Raw genomic sequence first — 27,800 nt, 5'->3', positions numbered from 1 at the left:
CAAGAGCCATGTCACCCAAATCATGAATCCTCACACATCACTCATATCTGACACCACGTCTCTCATGACAACATAGCTCATTTGACAATCGATGTGGCAAGTTTCTAAATAATACACCAACAAGACACCTCAGCGACACGAGTGAGGATTTAAAGGAAGTAAGTTATTTGTCTCCACAAAAAAGTATGCGCTGCTAATATTTGCTCATTTGACAGCCACTTACCACTGGCTAATTTGGGTATTCTTCCAATTTTGTTGGTTATCTCAGCCGTGAGGGTGCCGAAATCCTGTTCGTACGCTTCAAAATCCGAAGACATTGTTGTATTCTAATGTTTAAAAGATTATAACAGTGATTGGCTGCGCTACACACTGTTGCTTGGGTCTGATGTTATTGACGTTGGCGTCCCTTCCGGGTGGTGTCAGGGGAAACAGTGTTCGACACAACACCGTTCTCTTTCTGTAAATGGTTCCGCAGTGGTGTCATTCGCTGTTGTCATTGCATGATCTATTTCGCTGTATCGCGTTTTGGTTATGTAAAAAACATATCTGAAACGAAGCACTATCGCTGACGTTAAATATCGCGTACGTTAATTCATATTTAGCGTGGAACATATCTTGGGCAGATTTTTCTTTGAAACTGATCGCCCGGAGAAGACACGGGAAGTCTCGAAGTATGCGGTAATGAATAAAATGACATTTTCCTTAATCAAAACAGTCTTTATTGATCACAGCTACATATACTGTATTCATAATTTGAAAGCACAGCATTGCAATCATGTCTCTGTAAACAAGGCCTTTTTCAGTTTATTTGTATCAGTAATTAGAGTCTAACATACATTAAGTCGGGGTGATCACTCACGAACTATAGAGATAAAGGTAATTTCTTCAGTTAGACTCGATTATCTTATGTGTTTTACAACAATATCTTGAATTGAATTAAATGCACGGTAGAATCAGATTGCACTTGAACATGATGATGAGTAATAGAGCTTGACAAATTTAGTTCATGCGCTCTGTGAGCAACAGGATGAAGTTCCTTCCTGTGTCGTCTGGACCTGCACAGCATTGAACGTTTTAAAGATCTGTTCTTGCATTTGTTTGTTTGTTATCTGTATACCCACAAGCCTCAAATACAGACTGTCACAATCTAAAGTTAATGCAAATGAGACCAGGACATTTTAACCCAAATTATGTATTATATGTCCTATTTATTTGTTGTCTGTTTGTTAGCACTTACAAAACTCCACCATGGTAACATGGTTTGGCTCAAAATATTATACATGCACTAAAAATAAATATTTTAAGATTTATGCAACTCCATTTCATAACAAAATCCAATCAAATTAAATTGAGAAATCTTTTAAAAAACACGAAATATTTTAAGTTTGTTCATTTAAATTTTCTTAAACATTACACAATACATTTTTGTTGGAATTTGGTTATGAATGCGTACATTTTAAAAAAATAGGCTAAAAATATATATATTTGTGTAGTTATAGCAGTTTTTTTTTTTTTATAAAATTAAATCAGAAGTAGTCATTTGCTATCAGCATTGGGTGTCAAAATAATAATAATAAAATAAATAAAATGACAAAGATTCTGAAAGCTTCTCATGCTGTTTACAGTAGTAAAATGAACTATAGTAACTATGGTATCTTCATCAAATCAATAGTTTACCCAAAAATGAAAATTCTCTCATCTTGTACTCACCTTTAGGCCATCACAGATGTGCATTTCTTTCTTCTGCAGAATAGAAACAAAGATTTTTAGAAGAACATTTCAGTTCTGTAGGTCCATACAATACAAGTCAAGGGTGACCAAAACTTTGAGACTCCAAAAAGCACAAAGATAGCATAAAGGAAAAGACCAAACGATAACTTTTCACTGTATATCTTGCCATTGCTGTCTCAAGGCATGATCATGATTTCAAGCGTGATTACACTTTCAAGCGGTTAACACATGCGAAGAGTGTTAGATGATGCTAAAAAGTGTAATCAAGCTTAAAAATCATGATCGCCATGGTGACTGCTGATGTCTAGATTTATAGTGAAAAATGACTTATTTTTGCCTGTTCTTACCCAAAACTGATTAGATCACTTCAGAAGACATGGATTAAAACACTGGAGCCGTATGGATGACTTTTATGCTGCCTTAATGTGCTTTTAGGAGCTTAAAAGTTTTGGTCACCATTCACTTTCCTTGTATTGACCTACGGAGCTGAGATATCCTTCTAAAAATATTTGTTTCTGTTCTACAAAAGGAAGTCAGTACACATCTGGGATGGTAGGAGGGCAAATGATGAGAGTTTTCATTTTAGGGTGAGGTGTGTTATGGGATTTCCCAAGGTCTGTTTTTAGAATTATGTGTTCCTCCTTCATAATTATTTTCTCCCCCTGATCTTCTTTTCAGATGTATGGCTTGGCTTCAGCTCGAGGATAGAGAAATCAGAGGTTTAGTAAGGAAAGATGCCACACGCTGACAGAGTTTGCAACTCTAGAAAATGGCTGGCCCATGTGACAGGTGATGTAGCCGATCGCTGGTCATTTCGGAGAAGACAAAAAAGATGCCCTTTGCCCTCTTTATGGTTAATTAATTGCATTAAACGCAGACAACAAGCTTGACTGCGTAATCATTTACATTGGGAAACATAAATACGTTACAACACAACTAAACAATGAACATTCTATCAGCTTTAATTGGGTTTGAGAACCTCCATGAGGTCAAGAGGCTTTTTCACTGGGGTCCCATCATCGCTCTGACAGTCATCGGTGTGTGCTCCTCCATGGCCGTACTGGATTCCATTATCTGGTACTGGCCACTGGACACCATTGGAGGCAGCATCAACTTCATTATGCTCATTAACTGGACTGTGCTCATTCTTTACAACTACTTTAATGCCATGTTTGTGGGCCCTGGGTACCTTCCTCTTGAGTGGAAACCGGTAAGGATGATGAATTCTGTTTTGGGTTTTGAGAAGGTTAGTCAAAGATTTTCATAGCATAAGTGTGTGATTCTTTCCATGTTAATATACTTTCTCATATTCCAGCTTAATATGCAGAGACAGCTGTCAATAATGCATTTCTTGGTTGATTTCCACATAGTGCAAACGCTGCCAAGCCCTAAAGTGTGACATTGGATCAACCATTGGAGAGTTTGGGGCAGGGCCATCTGATAGCCAGCAAATAGGGGAAACCTGTTTGACAACAATAATTACTTTTGCAATTCGGTTATTGATGCTGACATTACACACTTAAGCTTTAAGCATGTTTGTTATAACTAACTTCTTGTCTTATGCTCTGTTTTGTGAAGGTGTTGTCTTTAAACGCTTGTCTAATATCACTCATGATGATGTTTGTGTTTTCAAACAGGAAAAGCAACAAAACATAATGTATTTACAATTCTGTAAATTGTGCCAAGGTTATAAAGCTCCTAGGTCACATCACTGTCGCAAGTGTAACAGGTAGATCTGACTAAAACCTGCTTCTTTGACAGACATTAATATGGATACGTTTTAAAGGGGTCATGACATGAAAAATCTAATTTCCCTTAATCTTTTGACATATAAGAGTATATTGTACTATAAAAACATACTGTAAGTTTCAGAACTCAAAACGTCTTCCTCACTGCAAAAAGAGCATTTGTTGAAACCAAGCTGCATAAACGACTCGTTCACTACTTCCTCCACATTGTGATGTCACACTGTGGTAGACATTTGCATCTGACTGCCTCCACAACAACACATCAATGCCTACTTTACCTTTCACTTCCATAGCCCTTCCCATTAGCTGTAAGCAGTGAGATGGCAAAGAGAGCAGGTCAGTCAAGGGCAGAGAGCCACTCATAACAGTGGGTGTTTACTGTTGGGTCTTAAAGGAGAAGCAGCACCAAAACCAAGCGTTTCTGACGGGGTCAGAATGAGGGTGGAATATGATCATATTTTACAAATATGTGACTGTTGCAAGAAACATAACTAATATATAGAGATGACACATTATATTGAATTTCGTTATATTGCAAACCAAAAAATTACGAACCATATCGAGGCAAAAAAAATTAAATGACCCATCAAACATCATAATCTCTCTATCACTTGATTTTACCCCTTGAATTGCTTAAAGTGCTTGAATAACTGGAAAATCTTGTTTTGTTGAAAAAGTGCTTTAGATTAAAACAGACAATTTCTTCTGTGTCATATGTGTCCAAAGATGAAATCCCACTCTCCACTTTAATGTTTATTTTAATATCCTCTCTGTTTTGGGGGGCCTGAGTAGCTCAGCAGGTATTTACCCTGACTACCACCCCTGGAGTCACGAGTTTGAACCCATGCCATGCTGAGTGAATCAAGCCAGGTCTCCTAGCAAACAAATTGGCCAGGCTGTTATGGAGGAAAGTGAAGGTAGAGTCACATGGGGTAACCTCCTCCTGGTTGCTATAATGTATGGTTCTCACTCTCGGTGGTGCACGTGATGAGTTGTGCGTGCATGGATGCCATGAACAATAGTGTGGAGTCTCCACAAACGCTACATCTCCGTGTTAACGTGCTCAGCAAGTCACGTGATAAGATGGGTGGATTGATGGTCACAGATATGAAGGCAACTGAAATTCATCCTGAGCCACCCGAATTGAGGCGAGTCACTATGCCACCACGAGGATTAGAGCAAATTGGGGAGAAAATGTTTATATATTTTTTTAAATATCCTCTGTTTTTTACAGTCAGTTAAAAAGTCAAATCAAATCACAAATAACACAAATGCGCTAAACACTGAGACTTTCTCGTTAATAATATATTAACCGCAACACCTGTGCGAGTCTGTGAGATGCACGTTAAACTCTTAAAGTGACAGTACCATTATTGCGCTTGTTATACAAATGAATGTAAACTTAATGTTATTACTTGTAAATTGTACACATTATTTCAAACATTGACAGCTCATATCATTATTATATATACCATTTCAAGAAATAATATTTATTGATAGAAAAATAATTTAAAAAAAGTTTAAATGTGATTATAATCACATTACATTATAAATAATAACAGATTGTCTATTTGCAATTGTAAATAGCATCTGCCTCACAATCCAGCTATTTGGTAGTCTGGTGGAACCACTGAAATATGCGACAAACTAATCAGTAGTTGTCGCTGCAGTGTCGTGGGGTGGTGTCGTGGGGTGTAATGACGGTGTATGATTGTGTAGTGTCGTCCTAGGCATTGAATGTCGAGGAGTGCAGAGAAGGGTTTGATCCGGAGGCGGAGTCTGTCGTAGGTATTCATTCACGCGGCTCGGCATCACTTGTGTGTAGATTGCATCACTGTATTATTAATATTGTATTAGCCATGTTCTTTGGTAGAAACCATGGTTTTAATGCAGTTAACAATAGTGTTGTTAATACAGTAATATTTTGGTTACTGTAAATGTACAAAAGAAATACCTTGGTATTATTTTTTTCTAACCTGAAACAATCTATTTAAAAATAAATGTAAAATCTTTTTCAGGACAGGTTCTGTTCAGTTCTATTGCTTGTTCTGCACCAGATCAGCCTGAATGTACATTAGTACACAATTTTTGAAGGCTCATTTATTTGTGATCTGTTCTTATAGTGAGAGGTATATGAAGATTTTTTGAAGATTTATATTGTGTATTAAAAACTTTAGTTTGATGAGAAATTATAATGTGCATTATGTGCAAACATTTTTCAAAATATAAACACTATTTTCTGCCATACTTTGTTATTAAAGTGTTATCATATCGAACCTAGACAATATCAAATCTTGAACCTCATATTGTATATCGAACTGAATTGTGAGAAAACCATATCATCCCATCCCTACTAATGTTAGAAGTAAACCTCAAGGAACATACAAATAAAAAAGGCAGGTCATGACCCCTTTAAGAACTAATTTATGCTGTGCATCATTAATCAAACAAAAAAGTTTTGTGGTTTATTTCTCCCCAAAAAAGTCAGTTTGTTTCCCTCATCTCCAGGTGTGTGATGAAAATGGATCATCATTGTCCCTGGATCAACAACTGCTGTGGTCACTTGAATCATGCCTACTTCACCAGCTTTCTCCTGCTTGCTCCTCTGGGCTGCGTACATGCTGCATTTATCTTTGTCATGACCATGTACACTCAAATCTATGATAGGGTAATTATTATTCTGGTGACCATTTAGTTCCCTGTTAATGCAGTTTTAATTACTACAGTGGTCACTTATTACAGTGTTCATTTAACTGAGTCATTTTAATAAACTGCATGTATTTAATGTGTAATGTGCCTAATTGTTTTGTAGTTACTTATAATTACCCATTGTTCTTGTTAGTTCTATTGTAATTTATAATAAAATGTTATTAATGTAGCATTTTTAAGTCACTTTGGATAAAAACTAATGTTATCATTACTATTATGATTCTACAGTATGTAGTTTTTGCAGAAATGTTCCTACGTGTCATCTCTAATATGAGGACTCGTTACTCATGGGTTGTTGTGGTTATATTCTGCCCCACTTTCTTGGCTTTAGATCTCATTTGGGTGGAGCACAGTGAAGATTGACATGGGGGCTGCTCGGTACATCCACCATCCCATTATGCCTTTCAGCATTGCAGCATTTGCAGCCACTCTCTTTGCCTTGGGACTGGCACTGGGTACCACAATTGCTGTCGGCATGCTGTTTTTTATACAGGTTGAACATGCTTTGAGGCTCCTATAAACATTAGTCAGAGTTCATGTCGTATTTGACTTGACAAGTTAAAACATGGCTGTGAGGCATAGACGTACAGCCTATTAAATACTTTATCCTAATAAATACTTTATCCAGCTGGCAAAACATTTTGTCCTCTGAAAAATATTAGGAGGATATATTTTTTATGTCTTTTGTTGTCTCACACGGGTGTTTTTGCTTGTATTTTCACACATCAATTTGCTTGTAACTGCATGAAATTATGTCACATTGATTGGTTCATCAGCAATTTTCTCTATTCTTTTAGATGAAGGTGATTCTTCGAAACAAAACCTCAATAGAAGTATGGATTGAGGAGAAAGTAAGCTTGTTTACGTTTTCTCTATGCTTATCTGCTAAAAGAAGTGACCTAATCCAATATCCCTCTCCCCGAATCCATTGCACGGCCGCAACTTCTTTCTTTCAGGAGTTCTCTTTTAAAGGCTTCCTTGAATTATGAGCGCTTATAACTAGTGAACACTACACGACTCAAGCTCATCTCCTTTGATGTTTTGACTGGTCTGTGACGAGAAGTCTTTGATCTCATGGCGAACGGTCTTGTTGTGTGTGCACTCCTGAGACTAGTCCCAGATGCTACGACAGTTTTGAAAACAGCTTGAAATTTAGATGTCTTGTCGTCAGGTGTGAGCACTGTCCAGACCAGTGAGAGATCGTTATCAGCCAAAACCAATGAAATATAGAGAGAATGCAAGAGAAGGGCAAGGTATTAGGAAGCAGAAGAAACTTATTAGAAAATTAAATAAGCTGTCTTTGTTATTTTTAGCTGTTTTTTTTTTTCTTTGAAAATGGTGCCAATAAGTGCAAAAACAGGTGCGAGCCGTTCTTTCATGTTTGTTGGCATGTTATCAAGAATAAACTGTGTGAGTTTGTGAATGAATTCCGTTTTCTTAATTTTTTTTTTTTCGCCCCTTTCCTCCTCAATTTGGAATTCCCAATGCGCTCTTTAGTCCTCGTGGTGGCAAAGTGACTAGCCTCAATCCAGGTGGCGGAGGACGAATCTCAGTTGCCTCCACGTCTGAGACCGTCAATCCGTGCATCTTATCACATGGCTTGTTGAGCACGTTACCGCAGAGACACTGCGTGTGTGGAGGCTTCACGCTATTCTCCATGACGTCCACACACAACACACCCCACCGAGAGCGAGAACCATATTATAGCAACCACGAGTGGGTTACCCCACGTGACTGTACCGTCCCTAGCAACCGGGCCAATTTGGTTGCTTAGGAGACCTCGCTGGATTCACGTTATCTTAATTTGAAGATGCATTTTGGGCAATCCGTTTGAAACAGGGCGATGCTAAAGGCAGTGTGTAGTAGTCTCAAATTCACACTGTTTTACAATTCTTTGTTACTAGATGAGTTCTTTAGGAGGCCATATGTAAAACCATATTGTTGCCCCCACTGAAATCAGTAGATACTGTGGGGTTTTATAACATTAAAGAAACAATCATTGTGTTCCCAGGCCAAAGACAGAATCCAGTACTACCAAACAGGTGAAGAGTTCATCTTCCCCTATGACCTGGGAAGCCGATTGGAGAACTTTAAGCAGGTGTTCACCTGGTCTGGTACCCATGTAGGAGATGGAATCGAATGGCCTGTACATGAAATGTGTCACCAGTATACACTAACCGTAAGTATTAAACACAATGTTTCTACGTATTTACTCCCTTAACCTTTTCTATTCTATTCTTTTTTAATATCTTGAATATGTTTTGAAAATGTTAAACTATCTGGGCATTTTGTAGATCTGTTTGTGGTAGAAACACGTGCCAGGTCGCTAAAGACCTGAGGTATGTAATAATGTTTGGCGAAACACCCATGCATTTAAAGGTTAATAATTGATTCATTATTCTATTGCAGTCAAATACAGTTTTGTAGCTCAATTGGTAATGATATTTCTGTTTCCCTCCATCAGATTGAGCAGCTGAAGCAAAAACATGATAAACGGCAGAGAAGTGTGAGTATTGTTGTAACCACTTTCAAACACTAGAGAGCAGCATCTACTAAAGAAAAAGTTAAAATGGCAAACACACTCTTCGCAGGTGGAATACAGAGTTGTGGAAGACTACAATGGGGCTTGTTGCCCACTGGGGAAGGGGCTTAACACTTTCTTTAGGACACCTTGTACTGAGGAGCCCAGGATTAAACTCACAAAGGGGGAAACCATCTTTGCTACAAGAGGAACAAAGTGAGCCACTTTTCTGGCATTGTTAGATATTTCCTTAGTCCATTTCATCCTATGGCGACAGTTGGAGTGTACTGTTTATTTTAACTTCATATTTACCCCACAATCAATTAGGCCAGCTGCCCCTATTTACTGTTTAAGTGTGATTATGGTAAGATTGCATGTTATGTAAATGAGCATGCGTTGTTCTTATTCAACAGGTGGTGGATGTACGGAGACAAAGTTTTGAATGAGGAACAGGCAAAAGGTTTGCTAAATGTCTCAATTTTGTTCTAAAAGACTGAAAGACTTCAATAATGCTCTTTATGTCAGTAATACTCCTTATTAAAGTATATCATAAGTTTGATGTGTAACACGATTTTTCTCCCTGTTCTAGCTGAAGTTTGCATTAAAGGATGGTTTCCAAGGCGATGTGTCGAGAAGTGTCACTATGGCTCGACGAATGATTCGACAAGTGAAGAAAAAAAAGAACAATGATGAATTGTATGTTTCACTGTTCAGTTTGAAGAGAGCATTTTTAACCCAGCAGTGATGCAAATGTCTAAATTGTATTGTGTTTTGTCTAATTCTTTTGTAAAGCTGTTCAATAGCACCAGCGCTAGGTGTTGGCAAATCGGTGGCAAAGCAAACACATACAACCTGCTGAAATGGTCTGGTGGGTCTGTTTGCTGGTTACCAGAGGGATTTTGGTCTGGCTTTGGTCAGGTTTGTTTAGTTGGGCTGGCACCCCAAAGTTAACTTCTTTAAACTTCTGTAATACATAATTTTATTTCCAAAGAACAGATATAATAAATAAAAATTAGCAAATAAAAAAGAAATGAGATTTTTATAAAAATGCATATGGCACCATAGTGATTAATAAGATGTTTACTTGAAACATCTTTCTTCGTTCTTTCCTCTTTCTTTCTCTCTCTTGCTTGCTCTCTTTCTTTCTTTGATGCCACACAGATTATGCAAAGCCTTTCTCCAGTTGTAACAAGTTTTTTGTCATGCAAATTCTCTGAATTGTTTTTATAGTACAAATAACGATTTCATTTTGTTTTTGATGACGTCTTGTAGTCAACCTCACTGATGTCAAATAAACAACCATGCTCTGTACAATAAGTTATTAATTTTATTGTAGTTTTACTTTTTAATGGAAAGTAACAGTACAATGACTTTCCACGTTATACACAACCAATCTGTGCTTTATATGTAAATATAATTCTTTATAAAAAACTAAAAAACATTGAAGTATTTATGTGTTTGCATTTCCTGTTTTTACGTTTGTTTTATAATTACAGTGCATAATGGGACCGTTTCTTACATTAAAATTGTATAGAAAGTTTGATTTAGTGAAGGCTAGTTCAGTGCGATGCTACCTTTCTCCAAGAGGTCGAAATATTTAACCTTTGAGCAAGTATAGAAAAACATTACAACACAGACAGCACTTCCAGTAGTGAATAAATATGTGCGGTCACACCACAGGATAGTTGTGTCCACAATCAAGAGTCAACTGCTCACAGAAACTGTAGATATATATAGTTCTCCTCTTGTTGCTCTACATGTTTGCGTAAAGTCTATCAATCTGAACTTTGAAGAATTTGGTGAGGTCTGCCCTTTTGGCTTTCAGTGTTGGAGTGAGGAGACCGTTTTCTATGGTGAACATATCAGGATGCAGGTACAAATCTTTTACCTTTAAGAAACAAAAACACGAGTTATTTTTATTAAGCAATGCATCAAATCTTGAGGCCAATTGCTTATGTAGCATAAAATTGCTCACTTGTTCAAAGGACTTCAGCCCTGCTTCATGTCCAAGTTTGTTTAGGTCAGAGAGGACGGCTTTCTTAATTTCCTGCAAAAGTATAAATCAGATTAAGTAAACCTATGTCTTGGGATGGAAGCAAACACTTATTCCTAATGCTGAATACTTTGCACTTACATCTTGCATGTATATATTTTATAATCATGTAACTGCACACCTGATTTTTACATAGCTCCACAAATGAACCTTTCACTCCCAGCTTTTCTGCAAAACCGGGTAGCACCTCAGGGTCTGGCACCACTATGGCCACCAAGCAGGACTAAACACATTCAATTGGAAAGATATTACGTAATTAAAAACAAAGATTTAAGATTAAGGTTTTTTCATCAACAGAAAACAATGCAACTTAAAGTGGTCATGACATTCCCTTTTTTATGGTTTTAATACATTGCTTGTTTAAAATAATAAACACTTATGATATTAATAGTTTTTTGCACAAATATTTGTAAAACAAAATAATTTTCCATCCTCATTCTGACCATTTGTCAGAAACGATCTGTTTTGGTGGTGCTTCTCCTTTAAGACTTGACAGTAAACGCCCACTGCTATGATTAGCTCTCACTGCTCACAGCTACTGGGCAGGGCTACGGTCGGATGTGAAAAGGTAAAGTGCAAGATGCAAATGTTTACCACAATGTGGTAAACATTTCAAAATTGTATTTCTCATGTCATGACCCCTTTAAGATAGCAAAACACAATGCAATAAGAATGGCAGTTGCAAATTTTTTGAAGTAACAGTGGATTTGAGGTACTATTATAAGGGCAAATTGAATATAATTTACCTGTAAACTGTCACCATGCACAAACACCTGGGCAACTGGAGCACTCCGAATGTAAACATTTTCAATCTTTTCTGGTGCAATGTACTCGCCTTGGGACAGTTTGAAGATATTCTTCTTTCTGTCGATAATCTTTAAGACTCCACTCTGGTAAATTGAACACAAAAATTGACTTTAACAATAAAGTTATAACTCTGTACACCGTTTTAATGTATTAAATATTTCTGTACATTTGATAGATTTGGAAGAAGCAGTGTAAATGAAGTTGCTCATTTGAGTTTAATGCCATGTATTATTTCCAAGCAAGCAACTCAGGAAGGTTAATGCTCTTCTTTCACTTCAAAGTGCATTATCCCTATTATAGTACTTCATATCTTTTAGAATAAAGTAACTGGCAAACAAAGCAGGGCAAGTGTTTTGAAAAGGAATATAGGCCCAGTTATACCCGGCCGACCGCGTTGTCTTTCTGAGGAACTGTCCCAATACCCCCACTTGCAGTTTGGCCACTAGTGAGCAAGTAGACGTGAATACTGCGAGTGCGTGTATGACTTTTGGTTGCATGTTGGGACACTCATAGACTTAACGATGTCGGTGCTGGTAGCGACAGTAGTTTTTGTCTTTTCACTCAGCTGAAGACTGATTGCTTTTGGTAGCGGTGACTGTTATAGCCTACATAAAAAAATAAATAACTGAAAATTTTACCCATCTTTTCAATTATTAATACACTACTGGCACGGTTGGGAGGGTTACTTTTGAAATGGATTCCACTACAGATTACAGAATACGTGCTGTAAAATTTAATTTGTAACATATTACGTTAGATTACTCAAGGTCAGAAATGTATTCTAAATACTTTGGATTACTTCTTCAGCACTGGTAGATTTTTTCACTGGTTTTGACTATAAAAACTCTGCCAGTACAACAAGACAAAATGCACATGTTAAAAATACATTCTCTGAAAAACCTAAATATCTTGCGCAGTGTTGTTTCTAAAACAAGATAAATCAAATTGATCTTGTTTTAAGGATTTTCTTATATTTTTACAGGAAAACAATACAAAAATTATTATCAAGAATTATGATCCAATGTGAATTTTCTTGATAAAACAAATATGATCGTGCCTGGTAACATGTGCATGTAAAATGGCAAGAAATAGCCTTTTAGCTTAGCATAAAGCTAACAATTTACACAAGGTTTATTTCTATTTCTTCTGCTCCAAACTTACTTCAAACTTACTTCTCTGCCTACTTTTATGAATGTAACACATCATAAGAAAGTGTTTCATCGCTGTTTAAATGCACATTGGATTGCATCGTTTTGTAAGTTAAAAAAATTCCATCAGAAAGCATTAAATGTTAAATGAAACAAATGATAATAAAGTGCAAAGTAATCTGTTCAGTAATCAATACTTGTTGAATGTAACTGCATTATAATTACAAATTATTTAAATTATAACTGTAGTTACTTATATTTTGTATTTTAAGTACGTAATCCCGTTACATGTATTCCGTGGCTCCCCAACCCTGACTACTGGTTGTTGGAAGTGTATTGTGCTGTAGAAAAAATGTAAGTAAATTTTATTATGTTTTTATTGTGTGAAAATAATTATTATTAATAATAATAATAATTAATAATTCCTTACATTTATATAGCACTTTTTTAGGTATTCAAAGTGCTTTACATAGCATAGGGGGAATCTCCTCATCCACCACCAGGGCTGGACCGGCAATCTGGCATTCCGGCATTTTCCCAGTGGGCTGATGCACTTTGGGGCCGATCAGGGGCGGACTGGCCAGCGGGAGAACCAAGCAGACCAGTGGGTCAACCGTGAAACGTAGCGAATGGGACGCGATAAGCAAAAATGAGCCACCACGTTATGCAGAACAGAACACAAAACGGCGACATGATATGCAGAAAAGGACAGCTATAAACCTGTGTGATCCATTAATAGCAATATCTAATAACTAATACATACCATTTAAATTATATGCTTTGGCTTGTCTTTTACATAAGACAACCAAAGACTGCTTTACACAACTTATCAGTATGTGGTTTCATTTAAAACTTCTATTTTTAATACATAAAAATTTGTGGTTGTAGTTAATATTTTTAAAATTTTAAAACAACACTTTCTAGACCGCATATTGTATGCCACACTGACTGATAAATTGCCAAAATGACTAGCAGTATTAGGCTAGAACAAACAAAATAAGGTGATTACTGGGTGAGAAGGATAACAAAGAGGTATATAAATATACACATAAATACTGTAATATTTTGTAATTATGATGCTGATATTAAATCATCCCAAACACATTATATAATGTTGAATATATTCATTTATACTAAAATAAATATATGCTTCACTTACATTTCACTATCTGCTTATAATAAATAACTTATGTTGAAAAGTTTCCCTTGACATCATCATGGTGAAAATACACCAATCACTTGTGTAGGCGGGGTGTGGGCTCCTGAACGTGATGAACTCTGGAAAACACTTAGCCTGAAAGACAGCTCCAAAGCAGTATTCGAGCTAGTGTGGATTTAGTGTGGGTTAATTGCATTGAGCTTTGGCATGTTTTAAACATGGGGCAGTCTTGAACACTTCACGTGCACTCAAGTGGCCAAGAACCCAAGTGTGGGTATTGGGACAGAGCCTACGAATACTTTTTTGACTGCGAACGAATAGGAAAGCGTTCGACACATGTGCACTACAACTGCTTTGTGACACGCTGGCTGCATCCGAAACCAGGAAAATGCTGCCTCCTGAGGCTGTATATGGAAGTAGGATGAAAGTAAGGTGTTTTTCAAACTGTTTGGAGACCAGTTTCCTTAAGAGTTCCATTCATTCAAAACAGCTGTCAGTTACTAATTAGTCAGATGCCTACGTTTTTGGATGCCTATTTTAGTACTGTCAATTGCTAGCGCAGTCTACGCACACAGCTAAGGACCGCGCGCGTGAATCATGAACATCTAGGCAGCTTGTGGTCAAGCTTTGCGGCTGTGCTGATGACGCAATTTGTGTCACACATACTGTGCATGGAGCAATATATAAACACCCGAAATATCCATCCATCTTCAGCCGCTTATCCGAAATCGGGTCGCAGGGGCACCAGCTCCAGCAGGGGGCCCCAAACTTCCCTATCCCACATTAACCAGCTCTGACTGGGGGACCCTGAGGTGCTCCTAGGCCAGTGTGGAGATGTAATCTCTCCACCTAGTCCTGGATCTTCCCCAAGGCGTCCTCCCAGCTGGATGTGCCTGAAACACCTCCCTAGGGAGGTGCCCAGAGGGCATCCTTACCAGATACCCAAACCACCACAACTGGCTCCTTTTGACGCAAAGGAGCAGCGGCTCTACTCCGAGCTCCTCACGGATGACTGAGCTCCTCACCCTATCTCTAAGGGAGAAGCCCGCCACCCTTCTTAGGAAACCCATTTTGGCCGCTTGTACTCACTACTTAGTTCTTTCAGTCATGACCCAGCCTTCGTGACTATAGGTGAGGGTAGGAACGAAAACTGACCGGTAGATCGAGAGCTTTGCCTTCCGGCTCAGCTCTCTTTTCATGACAACGGTGCGATAGAGCGAGTGCAATACAGCCCCTGCTACCCCGATTCTCCGGCCAACCTCCCGCTCCATTGTCCCCTCACTCGTGAACAAGACCCCAAAGTACTTGAACTCCTTCACTTGGGGCAATACCTCCTTCCCTACCTGGAGTAAGCACTCCATCGGTTTCCTACTGAGAACCATGGCCTCAGATTTAGAGGTGCTAATCCTCTTCCCAGCCACTTCACACTCAACTACGAAGTGATCCAGTGAGAGCTGAAGGTCACAGACCAATGATGACATGAAGACTACATCATCTGCAAAAAGCAGCGATGAGATCCTCAGCCCACCGAACCGCACCCCTTCCCCACCCCGACTACGCCTAGATATTTTGTCCATGAATATCACAAACAGGATCGTTGACAAAGCAAAGGAGCAGCCTGGCGGAGACCAACCCCCACATGGAACGAACTCGACTTCTCTCCGAGGACCTGGACACAGCTCTCGCTTTGGAAGTACAGGCCTGTCGGTACCTTGCAACTGCCTCCGGAGCCCTCTGGAACAACATATTCCGGAAGGACTCTTTCTTCAGTCAGACGGCATCCCTGACCACCAGTGTCCACCACGGTGTTTGAGGGTTACCGCCCCTTGAGGCACCTAAGACCTTGAGGCCACAGCTCTCCACCGCGGCTTCAACAATGGAAGCTTTGAACATTGCCCACTCCGGTTCAATGTCCCCAACCTCCGCAGGGATGCCTAAAAAGATCCGCCGGAGGTGTGAGTTGAAGATCTCGCAGACAGGGACCTCCTCCAAACGTTCCCAGTTCACCAGCACTACTCGCTTGGGCTTCCCAGGTCTGTCCAGAGTCTTTCCCCACCCCCTGACCCAACTCACCACCAGATGGTGATCGGTTGAGAGCTCCGCCCCTCTCTTCACTCGAGTGTCCAAAATATATGGCCTCAGATCCGATGATACGATTACAAAATCGATCATCGACTTTCGGCCTAGGGTGCTCTGATACCACGTACACTTATGAGCATCCTTATGTTCGAACATGGTGTTTGTTATAGATAATCCATGACTAGCACAGAAGTCTAACAACAAAAATCAACTCTGGTTCAGATTGGGGAGGCCGTTCCTCCCAGTCACGCCTCTCCAGGTGTCCCTGTCTTTTCCCACGTGCACTTTGAAGTCACCCAGCATCACTATGGAGTCCCCTACTGGGGCCCTATGCAGGACTCCTCCAAGAAGGCCATATACTCTGATACAGACAACAGTCAGCCCCCTGTGCACGGCCAGGCTCCGTGGCAAGCCCGGCCACCAAGCGCTCGCCAATGAGCCCTCCATCTGAGCCTGGCTCCAGATGGGGGCCCCGGGCTTCCTCCAGACAGGGTAACTCCTCCTCTTGCCATTATTTCCATATAGTCTTTGTGAACCATTCTTAGTCTGGCCCCTCACCTGAAACCACTTTGCCTTGGGAGACCCTACCAGGAGCACCTGGCTCCAGACAACTCAGCCTTCAGGTTCACAAGGGCACACAAACCTCTTCACCACAATAAGGTGATGGTTCCCGAAGAGGCTGTAAAGAAATATACTTTGGCCTTAATGTAGACAGAGTAATCACACAGAGTACTTGCACTAAAGGAATTAGTGTGTGTAAGCCAGTGATAAATGTGGTTATCGGTCTATTTGAAATTTCCCTTTTTAAAGAACACTTAGGTATGTATTCCCACTGTCAGTTGGTATTTTGGAATTTTTAGGTTTCATTCTTGTCCTCAATTTGTATACTTCGCTACCTGCTTATATCACGGCACAAAAGGCCTATACATTCCATTCAAGTTGCATTGTTAAGAAAGTGTCTAATATGACAATAAATACACATGTAAATGTTGCAACATTGCATTCTAAAAGAAGGATCTCACAGGCAGCCATTTGCCGATATCCCCAGTGTGCAGCCAACCATCTTTGTCCAAAGCCTCTGCTGTCTTTTCTGGGTCATTTAGGTATCCGAGGAACACATTCTTTCCTTTTACGCAAACCTGAAAAAAAAAAACACCAAAGCTATGAGAGATTGTAATGACATATTGTTATAAGATTTGTAAAATCATATTTCATTACCTCCCCTTCACCGTTGGATGCAAAGTAATTCATTTCCACAACATCAACAAGTTTGACAATATTACATGAAACAGGAATGCCAACGTGCCCTGAAATTAAGAGTGGATAAACTGAACAAAAATTCAAAGTTTTACTGTATATGACAAAAATTGTATTATCAGTCACAGCAACCCACCAGTTGTCCAGTCACAAGGCATGGAGAAAGTGCAGGCAGCAGTGCACTCTGTCTGGCCGTATGCCTCGAATATCTGGAAAGCAGGCCAGGGACAAAAAAGTAAGCTCTGGGTCAATGTGACACCAGATCAGTACACATATACACACACACTGCTTTGAGGACTTTGTATCATAGTATTTTTAAAGGGGTCATAGCATAATTTTTTTATTTTCCCTGAGGTCCACTTACAATTAATAATAAGTATTTTAGTGTTGAAAACAGTCATAATTAATTTTTTATGACCATTTTCACTCTCACTCTCTCTCTCTCTCTCACCCATTGAATTAAATGGGCTATTTTTTGCTGCTCTGCTTCTATGTAAACATCCAATTCTCATGTAAACAGCGCAGTTCTATACTTACTCACAAGTTACAGGTTTGCTGTCATGTCCGACATTGATTTTAACTGACCCATCCTTCAACAACATACTCTTTACGAAAACTACATTACATTGTGACAGGTTTACAATCTGTGCTGAAATGTACTGCTCTATCTTTTAATAAATCACAAAATCATAAAGTCATAAATAAAATCATAAAGGGGAAGAACAAGATGACAGGGGTGACAAGATGACATCTATCAATCTATCTATCTATCTATCTATCTATCTATCTATCTATCTATCTATCTATCTATCTATCTATCTATCTATCTATCTATCTATATAAATGTAGGTCTATGTATTATAATTTATAATGATTCATATTTATTTACGATAGTCTACATTTAAAAATATATTACATTTATATGTGGCAAGGCGGAGGGCGGGTCCGTGTCGTGATTCAGGAAGGCGGGGATGACCTGCCGGCAGAAGGCCCGCCCCTCCCCAGGGAAAGTGGGGGGGGTTTACATCATGCCGGGGGCTCCCTGGACTGAGAGAACGAGGGAGGAATGTGTCAGGGTGGAGGTCGGGGCCTGGTCGTGATTCCGCACACCCGGGCAAATTAGCCATCGATAGGGATAAAGGCCAACCGAAGACGGCAGTGCAACTGAGAGAGAGATTTACGGACAGCTGTCCGACACATTTGTGTGTTTGTCTTTTTGTTTAAGTTTCTAATTAAAATATTATTTATATTCTCAAGCCGGTTCTCACCTCCTCCTTTCCATTAACCCCTTTGCAGTATACCTGAATGTTAATGCGTAATTCGCACCCTGCTGTTAAGATCCGACTGAAAAGATAGGGGACCCAATTAAAAATAAACTCTTTTTAAACTTTTACATGGAAATTAAAATCATAATTTTTGCAGCTATTTGTGAGGGATATGTTTGCATAGTTTAATGAACTCTTTCGTCTTGAAAGGTCAAGGAAAATTTCTTCATGATATGACCCATTTCAGAAATCTCTGAAAGACCTCTTGAAGTCCAAAATTCAACACTGCTGACTTTTAACATAGTTTCCAAAATGTGAACATGGCTCTCTCAAGACAAAGTTCATATATTTTTCTCTTATTTCAGGTGTAAAAGTGGGACCAGAAGTAAAAAATGTTTTTTACCTGACACCCGAGGCATGCCCTCAGAAAGCTGAGCACAGCAGGAGAGATGGGAGCAGCACCTGTTACCATCACCCTCACACGGCCCCCTAAAGTTTCCTGTACAAGGCAATTAAAATCCTTCTTGAACTACTGTATACCTCACAGGAATACACAATCAAACTTATTTTCAAAACCATCTTGCTTGCTTGAACTGAAAGACAAACCCCCATATAAAGTCAAAGCTCCTCTCTTCTGATCTCTTGGGAATACCTGCACTTTGTGGAAAATGAGTTTATCCCATATGCTGTCATTCCTGATGATGCCCTGCTTCATCTCTGCATGTTTCCTCTCAATGGCAAAGTTCAGCAGCAATTTCTTTATTGGAGTCTGGGCTCCACTCTGGACCTGAACAGATAATGTTGGGGAAAATGAAAGGCTTGTATGAGAGCATTCTATTAAGTAACAAATAGTGCAGACAATGGTACAAACTGTATAACAATGGAAACAAAATCAGAACAACAGAAATTCATGTCTCAATATTGGTCAATGCTACCAGGCAAGCATCAATATTAGGCCTACGCTTGCTCATACTTAGCAACCGTATAGCAATGCCATCAACCACCCCAGGGGCAACTTTTGCACCACCACTGATTTAAATTTGGATTAAAAATATAACCTCATTTAAGATTTAGATTGAAATATACAGTATACCATGAGAATGTTGACTCTGTATGTGACTATGACTCTGTATGTACTTTCATACTGTACCTTGTCATAAATACGATTCAGAAGACGTGGAACCACTGGGAATATAGTGGGCTGCAGGGCTTTCATGTCATCTGGTAGAAGTCTGATATCACCTTGAAAAAACCCAACTCTGCCCCCAGCACCGTACATCACTGTCTGGTATACATACATAAAAACAAGCACTTCAGTGTTCTCCTGTGACTGTACAAGAAATCCATTTATATACTTTATAAAGCATTCATATGCCATTAAAAAAAATAGAAAAATCTTAAGCAGAGTGCCAGATATGAGAGAGTGCTTTACCTGTACTACTCTCTCAAACATGTGCGCCAGGGGCAAAAACGAGATGGACACATCAGTTGGAAGGGGTACAAAGACATTCTGTTGAAATGTAGGTTTGACATCCAACATTAAAACCTACATTCACTTCATAAAGTCTAGGAAAATATCATGTAGCCATCACACTGACATACAGTACAGCACCTCAAAGCTGTGAAGCACACCGGCTGCATCAGCAACTACATTTTCATGGGTCAGCATGGCTCCCTTTGGATCCCCTGGAGCACAGAAATAAGATTAAGATTCAACTTTATTGTCATTGTGCAGATTACAGGTACAGAGCCAATGAAATGCAGTTGTTTTCATATATCCCAAATAAGCTGGGGTCAGAGCGCAGGGTCAGCCATGAAGCAGCACCCCTGGAGCAGATAGGGTCAAGGGCCTTGCTCAAGGGCCCAACAGTGGTATCTTGCCGGTGCTGGGGCTTTAACCCCCAACTTTTCGGTCAGTAACCCAGAGCCTTAACCCCTGAGCTACCACTGGTACACATAGTATACACCATACTTCTCTCTAAACACTGGCTTCAGAGCTATAAATGTTGTCTACAAAGTTTCTTACAATCATAGAATAGAATACAAGACACTGCATCAAACTTACCAGTGGTTCCGCTAGTGAAGCAAATAATGCTTAAGTCCTCTGGCTTTGGAGGCTATAAAAATAACATATAGCATTTACATAATATTTACTAAATTAATCGTAATACAGTTATTAATAATCAAGTTTCACTAATAAATGAACTTCTTGGTAGTGGAAGATTTTTTTGAATAACAGATTCAGTTATATATTCAGTGTGTATATGTGTGTGTGTGTGTGTGTGTGTGTGTGTGTGTGTGTGTGTGTGTGTGAGTGTGTATTTATCACTTTGTGGGGACCAAATGTCCCCATAAGGATAGTAAAACCCGAAATTTTTGACCTTGTGGGGACATTTTGTCGGTCCCCATGAGGAAAACAGCTTATAAATCATACTAAATTATGTTTTTTGAAAATGTAAAAATGCAGAAAGTTTTCTGTGAGGGTTAGGTTTAGGGGTAGGGTTAGGTTTAGGGGATAGAATATAAAGTTTGTACAGTATAAAAACCATTATGTCTATGGAAAGTCCCTATAAAACATGGAAACACAACATGTGTGTGTGTGTGTGTGTGTGTGTGTGTGTGTGTGTGTGTGTGTGTGTGTGTGTGTGTGTGTGTGTGTGTGTGTGTGTGTGTGTGTGTGTGTGTGAACAATTCCTTAAAACCTATTACTTACAACTGGTTTGTGAAGGTTGTCTTTCCCAAAGGCCTGAAAAGAGAAGAAGAAAAATATGTATATTCTGTTGGAATGGACTTTAATATTTGTATAGTTGATTTATTATATAGTTTTATTTTAGAATCATAGAGAACTATTAGTGTACCTCTACATCCTTTAGGTTCAGAACGTCCACTCCACTCTTAGATCCTCTCTCACTCAGTGCAGGGTCAAAGGGGTCCATGAGGATGATAGTTTTCAAAACAGGCGTGAGTTTTTTCTCACATTTGGCCAGCAGCATTTCTGCCTTATCCTGCTTATCACACAGTACTGTGGATATCTTTGCTGCAGAAATGTACAAATTTAATGTACCGTTATTTGCATCAGATAAAGTCTAAATCACAGTAGAATTCAATATTGAATAAGCTTGAAAGAATATTCTGGGTTTAAAACAAGTTAAGCTCAATCAACATCATTTGTTGTATAGTGTTGATTACCACAACAACAACAAAAATAATAATAATTTTGACATGTCCTTCCTTTTCTATTAAAAGCATTTTTATTAGTTCTTTATTAAAAAAATTTTTTAAAGACGTGTATTATTTAAGCTGTCGTTTTTGTCAAATTTGATATAGCTTTACACAGAAAAGGTTAGTAAGAGATTGTATCACACCAAAACAATTTGAACACATATATTATTAATGTAACACAAGAATTTGAACATTTATGGATTGACCTCATTCTCTTCCATTGAAGATGTGTCCCAAGTGCCTCACTGAAACAGATTTTTCCACTTTACAACAAGGATCCTTTCATTAGCTAATACATTAGGTATCATGAACAAACAATGAACAATATTCTTACAGAATTTAGCAATCTTTGCTAATGCTGGTTAATGAAAATACAATTGTTCATTGTTATTTCATATTAGTTCATAGTGCATTAACTATTTTTAACAAATGGAGGTTTATTGTAAAGTGTTAAAAAACATCAAACAGGTTTCCCAAACACTTCCTGACCGCCATTGGTCTGTAAATAGTTCCTGCCCCAAACTCACATCATTGGTGCGTACATGTTGGATTGTTCAAACAAAAAGAGCAACATTGTAAAAGTGCCACAGAGTCACATCATTTACACTATTCTGTAGTTCAACCTATGAATGACTTTCTTATAGATATCGATCCACATTAAACAGAGATAGGAAAATATTTGTAACATTAAATATCACAGACAGCGGCACTTTTATAAATGTTATGCTACTCATTAGTAATAGAAAAGGAAACTTTTCAATTGTAAAAAGGCAAGCAAATTATAATTATTTTGAAATCTGGAAGCAGAGGTAGCAAGGTCAGCAGGGTCACTATCACAATAAGGTCATCTTTCTCTGAAAAGTGGAAGGATTATCAGTCAGTGGAATTCAGCAGGTGTTATTTCTAAAGCTGCTCTGACCAACACCTCTAATGAAGCATCCAAATGAGCAGGCTTAATTACCTCTATTAATGATGAAGACAAGAGCCTCAGATCCCAAGGTGTCATAAAGAGGTACAGCCACCATGGAATAGGTATAGCAGGCCAGCTCAGCTGATAATCCACTGAATGGAGGGAAGAGAGGTTGGTATATGTACATTTTTCATTTATGCATTTGGTGATTGATATTATCCAAATCGACTTACAGTGTATTATATATTTAATCAGTTTGTGTGTTCCCTTGGAATCTAATCCATGATACTGGTGTTGCTAGTGCCAAGCTCTACCAATTTAGCTACAGGAAAATAACTTTGAATGTGCACTAATTCACTAAGACAAATCTCTTTAAATAGCCTATGTAATTGGCTCTCTTTTTGTCATGTGATTAGGGTCCTTTGTACAATATTAACCCCCTTTTCTGTGCCGATTGGAGATGTAATGTACATGACAGTAATGTAATGTAATTTATTGACAGTAAGAAAAAAGTTATTGTGTCACCTCTGGTCGGTTCTGGGCAAAGATGCCAATAAATGATTCTTGTGATGGCTTTAGACCACGATGGAGAAGCGCGGACCCCAGGAATTCTGCTCTGTCTGAAACCTGAGACAACCAGAGGCAAGGATTGAAACAAAGACTTCAGCTGTCTTCCCTCTTTGAATTGTATCTGAAGATTCTGTTTCTGATTGGTATATATACCTGTTTGTATTTCAGCCACTGAAATGGTTGCCCTTTCTTTCTGTACCCCAAACACGGCCCATTTCCTGCATGGTAGAGATTACATTTCTTACAGACCAATCATGCCATAAGTGGATATCAGATCAAGTGCACCACAGAGTGCACCAGGATGTGAAACATTTTTTGTATAGCTAGCATGATGAAATTCCTTTCATTTAAAAATAATGTCAATATTTAGTGATGCTGTAATTTGACCAGGCACCTAACCTGAGACACGCAGTCCTCTTTGGTAAACCTCATATAGAGTTTTGGCATCTTGATACAAGGAAGATATCAAGTTGTCATCTTTCATGAGAGCTGATTTTCTAGCTCCGCCCTGTTAAAAAATTGCCAGTGAAATTGAACTATTGAAGCAATACCAGAAAATACATTTAATAACACCAATAAAACATTAAGTACACCAATAAAACATTCTTGAAAGAATTAAGCGACTTACACGTTCTGGCACATCATAATTTCACTATACATATATTGTTACGCATCTTATATTTAATTTACTTAGCAATTACATCTGACTGCTGTCAAGAAAACATACCATCATCCCACCTTTGTATCCTACATTAATTCTGATTCATATTTTGATTTGTTAGTATTTAATTTGGGTCCCAGTGCACATTCCCAATGATTAAACAGGCACATCTATATTTTAAAAGACAATGCTAACACTTTAACACACAAAGCACTCACCTCTATGCCTACACTCTGACAGTTCAGGTTTGTGGGTAGGTGCAGTGGTTTAGGCCTGGTGTTGAGATGGAGCAGGGCTATTGCTGCAAGACTAAACAGAAAAACCAGCCCTGAGGAGGACAGTGGGGTGAAAAGGAACTCAAACAAGAACTCCATGACATACAGGCTCTGTTGGGGCTGCTGGAGAAACATAAAAAGTAAATTAAACATTGTCCAGGAAATATCTGGATTAATATGAATGGGTTGGTTTCATCTATACAAAATTTGTATTTCTTTTTTTCTCCTATGTGACTATATATATGTAAGTGAATTTACAGGCAGTTCAAGGTCACTGTGGTTATATTTCTGTGCTGCTTCAATGCTGATCAGATTAGAAGATATGGAAAGATTGTTGAGGTGTGAAAATGCATTGATGAACACAAACATTAGTGAATAAATGGGTGTATGGAGGTCAAAGTCTTCAGCATTGATTTTGTAACCATTTTCAGCTTCAAGAGCATCCGGTAGTCTTTGTCACAGGTACTAAGTAATCTCAAATGGTCACACAATCTACTTATAAACCTGTATGAAGGACATATTTGAAATACCTGTATTTTCAAGACGTTTTTTAAATGCAATAACAAATAATAATACATTTATTAGGATTGCCTACACACTCACACTTGCATGTCATATTGTTTAGAACATTTCCATCTGACTGAAATTACCTTCAAAAGATAATTCCAATAAAGGGTTCACCAGCTTTCTCTTATCAGTGTAATAGCAAAAGCTATTTAACAGATGACTCATGCATGCAACTTGCTCTAAGAATACAAAACTTATTGTTGCATTCATACTAAAGAAAATGTAGCTAAATGTAAAACAACTTTCAAGTTTTTGTTTTAAATCATTTTCTCTCCAACTGCAGTTTTTGATTTAAACACAATAAATGTCATGTCAGAACAGCAAAATCATTGTTGAACTGTTTAAATGTAACAGTCAGTGACATGCATAATAAAACGCACATGCTCTGTAAAACACAATTGTATTGCAACAATTCAAGTTATTAACAGTCTAGTACCTGGGTAAACTGAAGGAGTCTGCCGTGTCAGTTCAGTGATAGAGCTGGAGGAAAAACCTGAAACAGGTTCCCTTGAGCAGGTCTGCAAGGCACTGGAGGACTGAGGAAGATGGCATAGTCACAGATCCAATAAAACAGCTCACACCACATGAGTGACCTTTGAACCAATTGCTGCTATCTGTTCTCTGATAAAAAAAAAACAATCAATGTGGACAAAAACATAATCATGTGTGAACTTAATCCTGAAGCAAATGTATGTTGCTGAAGCATTATCAGAAGAGTTTAATGCCAGCACACTTGCCCTGTGCAAAATGGGCACGCAGATTTTAACATTACAGTGACATTGTGTCACATTGTGTGGTTGAAAAGTTTCACAGGTCAGGTGAAAGTATTGTATTTAGATTTAAACACCTCCTATCAATGGCAGTCCACTAGAACACTGCTTTCTAAAAAACTAAATGATCCGAAAATGGCTGCAGCTTCATGTCTGGTTTAAGATATCTACCATATTAGCTCTACTGTATACTTGCAGTGTTGCGGTAAGCCCTAATTAATTTAAAAACATTTTATGTATTAACAATCCTTAAAGGGATAGTCCTCCCAAACTTCTGTCATCATTTACTCACCCTCATGTTGTTTCAGACCTGTATGACTTTATTGACCATTGAACACAAAAGGAGATCCACATATACTTGAATTGAAAAAGATGCAATAAAATGAATAGTGACTGAGACTAACATAGTCTCTAGCATATATACTTCTGTGTTCCACAAAAAAAAAGAAAGGCATATGGGTTTGGAACAACATCAGGGCAAATGCATGGTGACTGCATTTTAATTTTTGGTTGAACTATCCCTTTAAAATTACACAAAGAAATTCATGGAAGTTGATTGTGGAAAGCACCAGAAGTTGGGTACAATAGTTGGTTCCACTCACATACTGTATGCAGGAATAAAGTATGATTATCTTTTCCTCTGGTGGTTTGCAGTAACATTTTCTTGCTGATTCCATCCATCATTTACAGCTTTGCAGGTTAAAGTGGACCCTAGGGACTCCCTGGGACCCTAAAACCCTTGTTAACAAGAAAGCGGCACCAAGCCACCCATATCACACTTCCCATTAACACCTTTCAGCCTTTCAGTCAAACATGACACAACATGACCTTATGAACACACAGTTTGCTTACATCATTATCATTATTGCAGCAGTTCAGGAAGAGCGGCCCTGCTGAACTTTGACATTTCACTGTAATGCAAGATAAGTTGGAAGCACCTTTGGATTTTGTAATCAGTATTGATAATAGTCAACTTAATAAAATGAATGGAAGCTGTCAAGGCTTCAGTCTTGCCTATTGATGTACAATTTAGGTCAAAGTTGAAATTACATACAAACACTCTCAAACTTAAAGATAAACACATACAATAGGTTTGAATGCAAAACATCTTACCTTGCCCCATAAACAAGAGGGAAATGAGGAAAACAGCCTGTACTTTGTAATCTCTCACTTACGTATATGTACAAAACAAGTTAGCTAACTAGGCAATAGTACATCCTGGCCTTTAATCTCTGTATTTTACTGTAAACCAGTGATTGCAATTATGCATTGTTAATCAAATGTTTATTTCAATTTGGCTGTTTGAATCAAAGAACTCACCTTGGGGGCCCGGATAGCTCAGCAAGTGTTGACACTGACTACAACCCCTGGAGTCGTGAATTCGAATCCAGGGCGTGCTGAGTGACTCCAGCCAGGTTCCTAAGTAACCAAATTGGTTGCTAGGGAGGGTAGAATCACATTGGGTAACCTCCTTGTGGTCGCTATAATGTGGTTCTCTCTCTCGGTGGGCCGTGGTGAGTTGTGCTTGGATGCTGCGGAGAATAGTGTGAAGCCTCCACACACGCTACGTCTCTGCGGTAACCCGCTTAACAAGCTACATGATAAGATGTGCGAATTGACAGTCTAAGAGGCGGAGGCAACTGAGATTCGCCCTCCGCCACGCAGTCACTACACCACCATGGGGACTTAGGACTCATTGGGAATTGGACATTCGAAATTGGGGAGAAAATGGGAGGGGAATAAAAAAGATCTCACCTCAAACTGGAATATATTTGCAGAAAAGTTTGTTTTTCTGCAATCCACCTACTGCATATTTGTATTAGCTATTATAAGCTATTATTAATCTTTCATGAAACAATCATTCCCAATCATCATATTTAGAATATCAAAATCCACAAAAGGAGGTAGATCCTTTTCATATTTGGCTCCTAAACTTTGGAATAGTCTCCCTAACACTGTTCGAGATGCAGATACACTCCCTCAGTTTAAGTCTAGACTAAAGACTTATCTATTTAGCCAGGCATACACCTAATTTATCCTCCAACCCACAATTAGGCTGCTTTAGTTTAGTCTGCCGGAACCAGAAACCAGAAACATTGATCATGATTTATAACTCTGCAATAAATTGAATGGCATCTATGTTTATATTCTTTTATTTGTTTCCCTGTCTCAACCTTGGGACTCCTATCCTGAGGTCACCAGAACCGGCTGGATCCAGCACCATTCCAGCTTTGCGTTGGACTCCACTCTACAAGTCGCTGAATGATGATGACTAAATGCAGCCGGTGCCAGCCAAACATCACTTCAGTCTATTATGATAGACTTCAGAGGATGAACTGATGCCAACT

General features: G+C 38.6%; 3 protein-coding genes across 8 annotated transcripts in view; 1 reads left to right on the top strand and 2 right to left on the bottom strand.

Annotated features, from left to right (window-relative positions):
• Positions 1-411, bottom strand: part of LOC127633861 (vesicle transport through interaction with t-SNAREs homolog 1A-like) — a 164,658-nt gene extending 164,247 nt beyond the window's left edge. For all 4 annotated transcript variants that reach the window (XM_052113219.1, XM_052113220.1, XM_052113217.1 and 1 more), the window contains exon 1: positions 224-411. In XM_052113219.1, the coding sequence (XP_051969179.1) occupies positions 224-317 (94 nt within the window). In that variant the 5' untranslated portion in view covers positions 318-411. The remainder of the gene's footprint in view (positions 1-223) is intronic.
• Positions 412-478: 67 nt separating this feature from the next.
• LOC127633498 (palmitoyltransferase ZDHHC6-like) lies at positions 479-10,103 on the top strand. 3 transcript variants are annotated; one of them, XM_052112649.1, is made up of 12 exons: positions 479-678; positions 2,410-2,941; positions 3,369-3,460; positions 5,988-6,147; positions 6,520-6,681; positions 6,986-7,039; positions 8,200-8,367; positions 8,653-8,694; positions 8,780-8,925; positions 9,123-9,169; positions 9,299-9,405; positions 9,502-10,103. In XM_052112649.1, exons 2-11 carry the CDS (start codon positions 2,675-2,677, stop codon positions 9,397-9,399), a joined length of 1,239 nt encoding a protein of 412 aa, XP_051968609.1. In that variant the 5' UTR covers positions 479-678; positions 2,410-2,674; the 3' UTR covers positions 9,400-9,405; positions 9,502-10,103. The 3 variants fall into 3 exon arrangements, with proteins under 3 accessions (XP_051968609.1, XP_051968610.1, XP_051968608.1); XM_052112650.1 differs by having other exon boundaries at positions 479-671; positions 9,299-10,103; XM_052112648.1 differs by having other exon boundaries at positions 9,299-10,103.
• A 359-nt stretch (positions 10,104-10,462) lies between these two features.
• LOC127633423 (long-chain-fatty-acid--CoA ligase 5-like) lies at positions 10,463-24,214 on the bottom strand. The gene is given in 21 exon segments (XM_052112501.1): positions 10,463-10,597; positions 10,685-10,756; positions 10,884-10,985; positions 11,509-11,652; positions 16,978-17,094; positions 17,174-17,262; positions 17,349-17,421; positions 18,881-18,976; positions 19,130-19,264; positions 19,628-19,762; positions 19,910-19,987; positions 20,090-20,163; positions 20,543-20,594; positions 21,191-21,223; positions 21,336-21,514; positions 22,661-22,751; positions 22,753-22,761; positions 23,135-23,236; positions 23,333-23,397; positions 23,579-23,687; positions 24,059-24,214. Coding segments are annotated over 21 exon segments (2,046 nt in total).
• Positions 24,215-27,800: the final 3,586 nt, after the last annotated feature.

Source organism: Xyrauchen texanus, chromosome 40 (assembly GCF_025860055.1).
Source record: "Xyrauchen texanus isolate HMW12.3.18 chromosome 40, RBS_HiC_50CHRs, whole genome shotgun sequence".
In the NCBI taxonomy this organism is placed as follows: Eukaryota; Metazoa; Chordata; class Actinopteri; order Cypriniformes; family Catostomidae; genus Xyrauchen; species Xyrauchen texanus.
This window is presented reverse-complemented; position numbering and strand designations above follow the sequence as displayed.